This window comes from Grus americana, chromosome 15 (assembly GCF_028858705.1).
Source record: "Grus americana isolate bGruAme1 chromosome 15, bGruAme1.mat, whole genome shotgun sequence".
NCBI lineage: Eukaryota > Metazoa > Chordata > Aves > Gruiformes > Gruidae > Grus > Grus americana.
The window spans coordinates 14088448-14101325 of record NC_072866.1 but is presented as its reverse complement, the minus strand read 5'-3'; the positions used below and the strand labels follow the sequence as shown (position 1 = coordinate 14101325).

The 12878-nt window shown below is 39.8% G+C and overlaps 1 protein-coding gene across 4 annotated transcripts in view; it reads right to left on the bottom strand.

Moving 5' to 3' along the window:
• Positions 1–12878, bottom strand: part of PRKAR1B (protein kinase cAMP-dependent type I regulatory subunit beta) — a 101011-nt gene that overhangs the window by 78778 nt on the left and 9355 nt on the right. For all 4 annotated transcript variants that reach the window (XM_054842898.1, XM_054842899.1, XM_054842900.1 and 1 more), the window contains exons 3-4: positions 6178–6348; positions 1659–1750 (exon numbers count right to left, since the gene is read on the bottom strand). In XM_054842898.1, coding sequence (XP_054698873.1) covers positions 1659–1750; positions 6178–6348 — 263 coding nt within the window. The remainder of the gene's footprint in view (positions 1–1658; positions 1751–6177; positions 6349–12878) is intronic.

Here is a 12878-nt window from a genome sequence, read left to right as displayed (position 1 = left end):
GTTCTGCCAGTACGAAAAACGTCAGTGTGGACAAAGTCTTTGTCCTTTCTAACCACAGAAGCACAGAGAAGTAGGGTTGGCACGGACCTCGCAACATCACTTAGCCTATCTGCTGCAAGGCAGGACTGACACTACTTACGTCATTCCTGGCAGACCGCAGTCTAATCTCTTCTTAAAGGCCTCAAGTGGTGGAGGCTCCACAACCTACCCAAGCAGTCAGAGACCTCTTCCTAGTATCTGACTTGACTGTTTCCTACTGCACTTTAAATCCATTATTCTTTACCCTTTGGCACAGACTGCAGTTTATCCCTCATATACCATTATTCATACACAATTATAAGCTATTACTGCACCCCTCTGTCCCTGACTTTTCTTCTGCAGGCCAACCAATCCCATTCTTTCTTCATAAGTGATGTTATCGAGATCTGTGATTGTTCCCACTGCTCTTCCCTGACCTCCTCCAACTGTTTATTCTTGAAAAGCAGTGCCCAAACTGGACAGTGTGTTCCAGCTGAAATCTTTCCAACACTGGGACACGTCTTGCATGTTCTCCTGTTTAGTTACCCCAGTAAAACAATAGTATTTTCAAAACAGCTTGACGTTAGTGACTAATGTTCAGACCATGATTTACAATAAGGTCCACATAGTTTTTCAAGGAACTACCAAAACTGCAAAACTATCTTATAGTTATAAAGGTGCTCTTCCTGCCTAAGTATACTTCTCTGCACTTGGCTCAGTAACAATCCACCTTGCTTTTACAAGAACATTTCTTCAACCTGTCAGCATAATTCTGAATGCTAGCCTTGTCTCCCAATATTTTAGCAGCCCTTCCCATCTTCATGTTATCTAAAAATTCAATACTCATACTCTATTCCATCACTGAGGTCATTAATGATAATAATGATCAAAACCAGACCAACCCTTCCCACACTTCAATATATCTTTCAATTAGAAGGATGGACCATTGATAACTGCTATTTGGTATAGCAATCCAATCAGTTTTGCAGTCTCCATAGTGGTTTCACTGAAGACATGTTTCCCTTGATTGTTTATGAAACTGTCATACACATTAATGTCAAAAATATTACTAGAACTCAAGCTGTTTGGCCTCTGTTGTGCCTTCCCTAGCTACAAGACTTGCTACTCAGTTGTAGAAAGACATTTTCAAGTTTTTAAAAGTCACATTGCCTGTTACTGAACTCCCTGGTCTCCTTCAGGTGCTTACGCATAATTTGTTTGTTCCACTTTTTCAAAGAACAAAGTAATTTGCCTGTAATTCTCTTTTATCTCTTTATAGACACTATGCTATTTCTTTCCCACTCTTCCAGCACTTGACCTGTCTTCCCTGAGTTCTCAGAAGTAACTACAAATGCTTCTGAGATTGCTTTAGCCAATTCCTTAAGTAACCTAGAATAAAGTTCATAAAGTACAGCTGATTTGAAAATATTAAATATGTCTGAATACATTCTAACCTGTTCTTGCCCTTTTTTAGGTGATTTTACCCACTGTCATAATGTCGTAATGTGTGTGTGAGGGTGCATGTAGTATTCCTCAAATGCATCAGTGAGAGTAGTTTTGATCCCAGAGTTAAAATTTAAGGTAACTTCTTGTCCTCAGGTCAAGCTATAGATTCCTTTAAATCATAAAGCACCTCATACCTTCGTTCATTGTCATCAAGATGAGCAAAGAGCACGTTCTTGGAGATGGCCTTTGCCAGAGCAGTCATAGTTTTATAGTCCTTTGGAATAACCTGTAGAGAAAAGAATGAAGGGTAATTACATGCTTAGTTGTATTTCTTCATAGATCTTGAAATCTATACAAAATTCCACTATTCAAGATAATGGATGCAATTTAATTTCAAACACTGAGACCGGCTTAGGGTATAATATAAAGACACTAATAAAGTAATAAATTACAGTTTTGATAATGTGAGGATAAGAATTTATGTTCTCAATATGACAACCAGAAAAGAAATATAAGATCCAGGATGACTGAGGAGAAGGATATCCATAAAGTACTATAATTAGCAGGTACTGGCAGCAGTGTAGTGTCCTTTCAAATCTCATGGACTGAGGAAAACATATTTCCTATTCTTCTTCCCCTACAAACAATATCAGAAGCAACCTACTTTTAAACCTAGGGAACGAGCAACATTTCTCCAGGTAAACGGTAAAATGTGTTGATTACACCATACTTTTCAGTACTGGTTGCGGTATAAGGAACCAAGCTCCAAGAGGCCCACCTGGGTCAAAATTCTGTGCCTTTGCTTCATGGCAAACAAGAAGGACTTGCATTTGAGAATGAAGAGGCATTTTTATTTGTCAACCAGAGAGATGGCAAAAGTTCTGTTGTACAAGAATTTGCTCAAAATATATGTTGAAATTCAGAGGTATGTTTTCATATTGGGTGAAGTTTTTTTATAAGACTTTTGCAAGTTAGGCTTTCCATTTTGGTAAGTATTTTGGTAAGATATTAGTAAAGATACTGTATCTCTGTATTTGCCAAGCATCTTCTTCTGCAAGTCAGAGACTTTGTGATTATGAGAGACCCAAGAAATTTGTAACAAGGTTATGACTTGTAAAAGATGTTCTTTGACTTTAGTAATGTGCTTTTCCTTAATAGTTTCATTATAACGGGACAGAATCAAGCCTAGCAAAAGTTGTAAGTGTTAAATAAGCATTACTCCAATCTGAAAATCAACATCTGGGGCCAGTTCTGTTTAGTATCTTTATCAATAATCTGGACGAGAGGATCGAGTGTACCCTCAGTAAGTTTGCAGGTGACACCAAGTTGTGCGGGAGTGTTGATCTACTTGAGGGTAGCACAAGTCTTATGAGGAGCAGCTGAGGGAACTGGGGTTGTTTAGTCTGGAGAAAAGGAGGCTGAGGGGAGACCTGATCACTCTCTACAACTACCTGAAAGGAGGTTGTAGCCAGCTGGGGTCAGTCTCTTCTCCCAAGTAACGAGTGACAGGACAAGAGGAAACAGCCTCAAGTTGTGCCAGGGGAGGTTTAGACTGGATGTTAGGAAAAATTTCTTCACAGCAAGGGTTGTCAATCATTGGAACAGGCTGCCCAGGGAAGTGGTAGAGTCACCATCCCTGGAGGGATTTAGAACACGCATAGACGTGGTGCTTAGGGACACGGTTTAGTGGTTGGACTTGGCAGTGCTAGGTTAATGGTTGGACTTGATGATCTTAAAGGTCTTTTCCAACCTAAACAATTCTATGATTTTATGATCTGTTTGCCTGTTTCAATTACTGTACAAAAAAGGCCTGATAATGGGCATTTATCTTTTGTATTTTCTTATGATAAAAATAGCGTATCTGCCTTATTTAAGTTACTATGTATGCTGATGTGTAGGTAGCTTCCTTTCCTTTGGAAAGGCAAGATACTACCCCTCCAACCAGAAGAAGGATGTCTCAAATGGGAAAACTGATGTAGAACCAGTTCTCACAAAGAATTGATCTAGATTTATTTCAAGTGAAAACTTTGCACTGTGAAGATCTAAAGTTAAACTCTGGCTTCAGACATCACTTATATTGACTGCTGTAGTCATTAGACTACTCTAAATTAAGTCTAGAGAAGCATATATGTATAAACTGCATATTTGTGTCAGAGTGAAACGTAATCTAATTTAACTAAAAGTTTCAATTCATCAGTGTTAAATAAAATGAGCATTTGGCCAGTATCTTATTCTTGGTTTTTACCCTATGAAACAAACCCTGGATTGAATTGCAGTCCTGAACCCTTGCTCTATGAAGAATACCCTAGCTGTTCAGATTACTGCTGATGAGCTAAAAGGGTAGATAATCAAATCACTACAACATTCATCTCCAACCTTTCTGGCTGATTATGGAACAGCGTAGACTAGCCTTTCTCAGCCTAAATCTGGAGCAATGAAAGCCACAAGGCAGAGACCAAAGCAGGTCTGTTGGGGCAGGGACACAGAAAACACAGGAGAGATTCTTTAGGTGTCACAGTAACCAGGCATCTGACCAAAATCAAATGTTGGGAAGAATCACTTCATTTCTTACGTTGCTCTTCCAAGTAACCATTGAATGTTCTCTAGAAGCCAATAACCTTCTTTACAGCAAGATTTCTATTCTGTTAGTTGTTAACTATATGTTATGTCAGATGTGTTGACAAATATTGCTTTCTCTAGTTTCAGGAATGAAGCAATGAAATAACCCTCCGCAGAGATCTTCCTTTGTGCTCCTCAGAATGGAGCCATGCCATGTGCTTGCTAAATCACAAAGCTAAATCTCCTTTGATTTTCTCTCCAGTGGCATATCTCATTGCACTGCCTTTAGCACACTACTCATCCTATAGCTCACCCCTTCAAGGGATATTTTAAATTGGCTTATGACACAGATGTGTTTCTATCCAACACCTGAATTCAAGCCAGCAGTTCTTCCTGGCTACTATCTAAAATTTCATCTGTTTGCAATAGTCTAACACAACCCTTGCCTTGCTTTTTACACTTTTAAATTAGTTTCATAATTTGTCCTTTCAGTGCCCCCCTTTATTTCTGTGTTCTAGAAATCTCCATCACAAACACACATCCATGGGATACACCATGGGATTCATTTGCTGATGGCAGAAGACAAAGCACTGACACAAACCCTCCCAGTGCTAGTTCTATATTCCTTGCAGCATCTGTAGCCTGACAAGAAACCATCCCCTAAATTATTATTATTTAAGCTCAGTCAGTTCCTAGGAAATTAAAATCATAACAGCCCCAGTCACAGAACACACAGAATATGATCTGTATTGCTTCTTCTGGTTCTTGCCTACCCATGCTACTGTCAGGGCTTACTGGCATCACTGTTGAAAAAGGAAGAAAACAAAGTTAACTTCAGGTTCCATTATAAAAATAAAAGAATTACTCAGGGGTGTGGGAAGGAATATTTCCTTTGATTTTCAGAGGAGTCAGATGGAGCCCAGATTAAGTAGACAAATGTGATCTCTTCATGGGAGTTTTTACGGGCTATATTGCAAACTGCAGGGAAAGAACAGTGTTTGAAAGTGGCTTTTAAAATATCACGCAAGTTTTTTAACAATGCAGTGCATTAACAGCTTGACCACAGTGCTGTTAAAATTTACCATATACTTGCAAGCATTATTTAACTGCCACAAGAGTACTCCTCCATACTTGTTTTTAGGATGAAAGGCTTTCCTAATTCTTTGTTTCTTGGGACAGAAATCCCCAGAGCAGCCAGTGAACTTGTATCATAAGTGGATGACAAAAGCACATCTGACTGCAAAGGCAAAAAGTGTTCTGCCAAAAACCAGTGACTGACAAAATGTATTCCAATAAAGAGAAAGCTCTTTGGGTTAAAGCTACTTCAAGCGTGCACAAAAGCACATCAGTAGTATCTGTCAACCTTATGAAATGCATTTGTAGCCTCGCTCCCTAAACAAACATGACATACACTATTGTAATGTCTGTCTTTTAATAACCTTTGAAAACTTTGGCCAGTTTAAAAAAAAAAATCGCAGTTTTTAAGAGGTACCAAGGATATAAAATGACTAGATATTTTTGTGAAAAAGGCAGTTAAAAAAAAGAGAAGCCCAAATTAGTGCTCCTACTGAAGAAAGTACCTAATTTGGGACTGGCATTTCTTCAAAGACAACAGTCACATAAAATTGCTCAAATATGGTCAATAGACTTCCGAAAACCATGGGTTAGGTGGTACCCAATCAACAGGGGACCTGTGTGCCTGAATGATCTAGGGAACCTAAACGAGCCAGGTTAGAAGAAAATTTGAGCTAGAAGTGACTTTTTGAGGGAACAAAAAGAAAAAAAGCAGGAAATGCAGCAACAGAAAAGGCTGCTTTCCTAAACTGTGAGGTTCTGACAAAACTCAGAAGCTGCTGGAGTCTGTGAATATCATGAAAATGGCTGAGAATTATTGACCCTGTTAGAGGAGGAAACAGATTAGCAGAACATCTCAAAAAGGAAAGAATAGAGAATGCTGAAGCCACATTGATGGGGAAAGCACTTAATCAAGGAGGCAGCAAAAGAACTTGAGTGTGAAGAAGATGGTTAAGCCATGCCTATGCAGGCATGAGAACACCATCCTACAGGCTGACCCCTGAGTCCAAATTATGAGCAAAACATGAGTCACTCCATTGTCCTGTACATCTCAGAATCAGATAGACGGTAACACATTACCTTTCTGACGTAAGAAACAGCATCCTCCTCAGTGTACACTTCTGCACTGACCCCCCCTCTCCTGCGTCGGGCTTTTACCACTGGGTTGGGAGGAGGAGGGGAAATCTCATCGTCATGAGAATCAGACTGGGAACTGGATTTCTGCCGAGCCAGTATTTGTTTGCATTCCTCCTGCAAGGCAAAAAGAGACAATGAAACATCTCTCACCCATGTAGCTAACTTGCTGAATATACTCGATTCATTCTTCTTTTACGACTATCAGCAACCCCTTCACTTCTACATTTGGATGACTGTCAATCTACACACATACTGTTGAAAGAAAATTAAAAATTTCATGTGAGCAGCATGAAGGACTGATGCTAACTACAATGTGTGTACAGGTATCATCACTCCAATACCTGAGCTGTTCAACTCTTCCTTACACATAATGGAAACCAATGTATTATAAACTGCAGACATATCTTTGCAGCTACTACTGGCTAAGAAAGCAAAAGAATAAGCCTCTTCTGCTTATTCTCCAACATCGCAGCTGTTATTTTCTCAGTTGGCTTGTACACATCCTTGTCTCTTGTACAGAGAACATATCAGAAGTCACACATCAATATATTAGATAGGTTTCTTCATCTTGCTCTGCTTTGCAGGCTTACTATCACCAGAAAGAACAAAGATGCTCCCTACTCCAGAATTTCTGCCATAAAACAGATTTACAATCAATGGGACTACTTCCAAGTAAATAAGATCTAAGGTAGGCTCCAGAGGACTATGAAAAATGATGGCTGGCCTAGCACCAGCTGGCCAATAGGGAGGTTATTCTCCAAATTTCACACTCATGGAATGGAGAACAAAATACAAAGGGGAATCCCTGAAGAGATAGTAACAAGAGCAGGAAATACTACAGAAAAACTTCAAGAAAGGATGTTGGAGTTGCAAGACTTTGTCAATTCATACACTGAATTATTTGACTTGTAAAGAATAGAGACAAACAACATTACTCATAATTATAGTATTTTCCTCCTATTCTTCAGCTTCCTGGGATTGAAGGGAAAGCACACAGGAGTGCAATTTGCCTTGCGTCGCCCATGTCTATCAGCCAAAGGAACGGGGGGACCTGTCTGCTCATTCCCAGCCTACTTCCTTGCCACCTGGTACCACCTCAGCCTGCTCACAACACACCACACTGCCTTTGCTACCTCTTCAGAGCCTTCTTAGCTGGTTCCTTTGCTGACCCTGCCTAAGGGCAGAACTGGAGATGGGATGGACCACATGTCCTGCCCTCAGCTTGTCTGACACAGGAAACCAAAGAGCACATACAGGAGAGACATGAGCATCATATGGAGGCGAGTTGTCTTGTGCAGCAGTAGTCCAGTAATTTTATTTGCTGTCATCTATTACATTGTCGTAGGCATAATCCACACCCTGATAGTCTCAGGGTTATGTTGATCGATGTACACATAGCCAGCTATCATCCGACAACTCCCTGAACAACTCCAGTATTTTTGAGACAATTCAGATTAGCAGCGTTGCAGGCTATCCAAAAGAAAAGGCAGTAATGCTGAGGTCCCTGTGCACCCCATAAAGCCAGCATTCCTTTGACAGAGATGCCAGAACCTGGCCTCTGTCTTACACAGTTTATTTCCAGTGAGACTTTACAATCAGAGCTAATATATGGAGTTGGTGTAGGAGGGAGGATCTGGGAGCACCCGCGCTAGACATGTGGCAGATTACCAACATAGCCAGTTGGTCTCATTGACAGAGGAAATGAGTTATAGTTAACTCATCAGGTATGACACCAGAAAAGAGCGGTACAGAAAACTGGCACAAGTTCACAATTTTTAAGCTTGCAAGAAAAACAGATGATTAATATATGTTTTGCCATTGATGTTTACAAATGTCTGACAAATCCAGTCATGCCACTTGTCTTTCCTGGTCTTATTCCAGTTTCTTTCCTCACCATCAATGACATTGCCCCTCTCATTAACCTAAGGAGCCTTTGACACCAATCTTTGATGTATTATTGCTACTTGAAATAAATAACTTAAATAGTATTTCCCATGCTGCATAATTCAAAGTAACAAGTCACACATTCTTGTCTTGATTAAGGGACTACTGAAATATTTAAGAGACAAGTACAGAGATAAAATGTAGAGGGCTGGCTAAAGATCTGACTTTTCAAGGTCCTGACCCACCTCAGAAAGTGCCCAGTTCTTTCTGAGATTGGTATTTTTTTAAAATTGTGATTAAAACACCACAAATCCTGGGCCATAATAGAGTTGAGCTAGGTGTTGTAACCAAAAAACAGAAAAAAACCTGATTTCAGATGTATTAAATCCTTACAGAAACTTTTCCTTTCCAATTCAAATTTCAAATAGCAGCACTGGATATGTAAAAAATGACTCAGCTAGATTTTCCTATCGTGTAGAGAACTGCAAGTCCTATTTAAGCATTCTCATCAACTTCTTCCCTACACCTCTCTGACTGTCTCTAGCTTCCTTAACTCCAATTATGCACTTGTAGAAACACAAACATTTAAAATACAAATCTGTGTGCTACATATTATCATTATATTTAATATCTAGTAATCAAAACCAAACCTATGACTGAAGAATTTCAAATAATATTACTGGCTATTGCAGCTTGTGTATCTGATAGTGTTAAAGTTCCCTGTTTATATTAAATGAACACAACGAAATGCACCTTCTTCATAAGCTTAAATGAAAAATAATGAAGACCTTTCAGACAGTGAAGCAGCTCAAAGTATACTAAAAGCTACCTACAACAGGAAGACAGTCAGGTAACTATTTAATGGTATGCAGCACTTACATAGTTCTTTTTATACATAGCATATTTACTCATAGAGAAGAGTAGTAGTTTTCCCCATTTGAATATCAAATATACACTTCTTTTTCAGTACACATTGTATAAAAGGCACTTCCAAGGAATTAATAAATAATATCTCCTCTGCCCCAGCACAGATTTATACATGAAAGAAAGCTCAGTGAGATAAAATTAATATCACAAAGCATGCTCTTAAACCCAAATACCTTTTAAAGCCAAAAAGATATTAAAGGATTATAAAAGTAAGTTACCATATGATTCATTTTAAAAGGAAGTCTCTTCGCTACAAACTCCTTTTATATAAACAGCAGATAGTTGACTGGCTGGCTTTTCCATATGCCGCTATTTGTAGTCTAGGTAGGATTTCCATTACTGAACTAAAGAGTGCCTTTTGAAAATAAAAGCGTACACTCTATCCTGGGTTAAGCTTTCAAAAAGCCGTCTTCCATATATCCTGGGGTAAAACTGCACAAATACAGCAAATATTTTAAAGGAGGAATGGACTCTCTGAAGAATAGTTCTTCAAACACTGATCTTCAGACACGGCTTGATGTGAATGCTTGTGCAGAACTCACTTTCAAGTAAACACCTCACCATCTTTTGTTGTCATGACAACAAGCAATCTCACTCTCTATTCGGATGGCACAGATAATTCACAATCATATTGCCCAATTATGTCCACCTTAAAATGGGAAAACACATGGAAGACACAACTGCAAAACAGTGCAGTTGCCTCTGAGCAAGCCCCAGTGAGCACCTTGTTCTTCCCTTCACACCAGTAACTGCACTGGCTTCAGTGGAGACGCTTCTGACTTGTAGGACATGTAGGCTGTGATCCAGTTATCCATAGTCCAGTGCCATTTTGGGTGACCTTGCTCGACTTTCAGCTGCCAGCTGAGGAGGACATGAGTCTCACGCTGTCCTGTGTCACATCAAGCAGCCCCAGTGGACACCACACATAATTTAGGGAGTCTTAACTGGCAGTAGGGGACAGAAGCCTCCAGCATCACTGCCACAGTCCAGTACAATGATATATTAACACATCCCAAATCTACAAACCAACATTGCTGTGTGACAATAACACCCTATTTCATATGTACATAATCTAATCCTACTTCTATTCAAACCATGTTGTAAGTGACCAAAAACCTAGCTAAAGTTGTGAACAAAAGTCTTTCCTTGGATTTCTGGGGGCGATCGATGGTGAAACTGGAATACCATCACTGACTTCAATGATAATAAATTGGAAAGCAAATAAAATATACCATCATTGCCTCAAATTAAAAGAAAGAAGAGCTAATAAATACAACTGCAGCGACCCATTTATTCTTTGAATGTTCACCTTTGACTAAGACATTTGTGCTACAAGAGGCTGAGGTATAAAACACAGGAATTTAGGACACTGACCTCAGCATATGGGGTCATCACCTTTCCCAATTAATGTTTCCACGAGTTTGTAATGAGTTTAAACACTGCAAGTGAAGCAGCCGCAACGTCAAGACAGCTTTTAGGTTCACCCTTCCTTTCAGACCGCTGCTGAAGAGCACACACGCTTCCTGACCCAGAAGCCGCCTTCTCTATCAGCAGGAGCATTCCCAAACAGAAATTCACTTCCAGTAGTTCCTCTCCTGGTCTCTCCTTTCAGGCTTTGTCACAGCCTGGAAACTCAGATGTTTCAGCTGAAGGAAGGACAGCACCCGAAAAGGCTCCAAGTAACTGTGTAGCTTTACAACAACAACCCGAGGAGACTTTTAAAAGCAAGTCAGCCATTCAGTATCACTGCTCACTACCTCTGCTTTGCTTCCTACAATTTATTCATTGCATTCAAAAGCAACAACACAAAGTACACTCTAAATGAAATATTTTGTTTGTTTTTTTTTTCCCCTCAAGTGCACTCATAAAGTTTTCTGACTGGCAGACCTGGAATCCGCTTTCTATTTATCCACAGAAAATGTGCAGGATAGTTCATGCGCACATAACTAATCCCTCTTTGCACTGGAATTGACCCAGAGGAGATGCTCTCAATACAGGAAGGTTTCTAACACCGCCCCATCACTCCTGGAGGCTGACACAATGATTTATAGCAACTAATAAAGGCCAAAGGCAAAGCACTCTGCTTTGTTGGAAGCACAGGGCTGACTGATGCCATCGCTGAAAGCTGAAGAAATTTGGGAGGTCTTATTGTGCTTTCCAGTCTTGTTTTTGTCACAATGAACAACTTCCTATCTTTACAATTGTTCAGCCTTGTAATTGGAGACTTTTCACACAATTCCAACTATTTTTCCACTGCCTTCCTGATGTGAAATGCCACCTTTTCTTCTACAGCATCACTAAGAAATATCTTTTACATCCACCCCCCCTACTAACATATTTATCCACTCCATAGTTATCCACCACTTCAATTACTACTACTGCGTCCTCGGTGGCCTCTCTGCATCTCGGTTCATTCCTAATTTCCAATCTAGGCAAAATTCTCCTGCCAAAAATCCGCCTACTCTTCTGCCGCTCTGACTGCATCACTCGCCTTCTTGAGTCACTTTACTGGCGTCCTTTTACCTCCTGCAACATGTTAACACTTCTTGTCTTCCCCTCTAGTGTCTTGCAGTATCTCAACCCATCACCACCTCTTCCCTACTTTCTTACATACACCTCATAGTAAAGTAAGAGAAGTTATGTTACAAAACACAGACCATATTTTTGATACTTAAAAGTTTAAATAATCAAAGAGAATCATAGCCAACACTTTTGATTTTTTAAAATCCTGTCAAATAACAATGTATGCATGCATACCTTGTATAAGAAGAAACATGCCTACAGAAAAGCTCTATTTCTACTAGACAAATATAAACTAAAATGCTAAATATTATGCCATATTTTTCGGCAACAACCAGAACACCTAAGTTACTCTGAAGTTTTTAATCACTGGATATGCAATGCCAAAGCTGCTTATTTATTTTTTATTCCAGCCTTCTAACACAGCAGACCCTTAATCCAAGAGAAATGCCACTAAGCTCAGTAAGGCTTACATGTGAGAGGCAGAAAAGGACCATCAGAGCATAGGAAGAGAAAGTTGATAATTGAGGTCATCAACAAAGAGAGTATCATAAACGCTAGCATATCATTCTGCTCCTTAAAATACTTCTGTTGTGTAGGCCCACTTAACATTTAGAAACATGCTAATGCCCTTAGATCAAATGTGCTGTTGACAGCAAGAACAGTTACTCAAAATCTTGTGTTCCCTCAGTCATTTCAGAGTGGAAATTGTCTCTCAAACATTTCTGCATTTTCTATTCTTCAATAAAATTCTACTCAATCTATTCTCTCTTCTAAGAAATTACCAGGTGTTAATACGAGTATGAAACTACATGTGCTGGGCTGCCCACCTTAAATACACACTCAGCTTTTTTCTCCTCTCTCTTATCCTCCTCCCTTCCCCATGCATTTCATTTTTGAAACCCAAAACAACTTCCATGTGTTGTGAGGGCCTTTGCTGGTACAGGGGTACTAAAGCTGGATAGCAACTTGAACTGCCCTTACGCAAGAATCCATGTGTCCCCCTTAACCCTTCAGTGGGATGCTCGCAACTCATTAAGTATTTTTTTTCCTTCACAATTTGCCAATAAATCCAAACTAAAATAATTACGGACATGTTTTTATTTCGAGTTTCCCATAGCTCACTTTCTTAGTTCCCTAGCGTCATGCCCAGGGGTGATGGAGCTGGCAGGCTGAGCTCCCAGGAGTTGCAGAACCTCAACAGCTTGAGCTTACAAAGCTGTCAGGGTACAGCTCCAACACAGGCTGCCAAGCAGGCAGCCACAGAGGCGCAGACCTCAGCAGAGCACACCGGAAAGCAATTAATTCTCCTG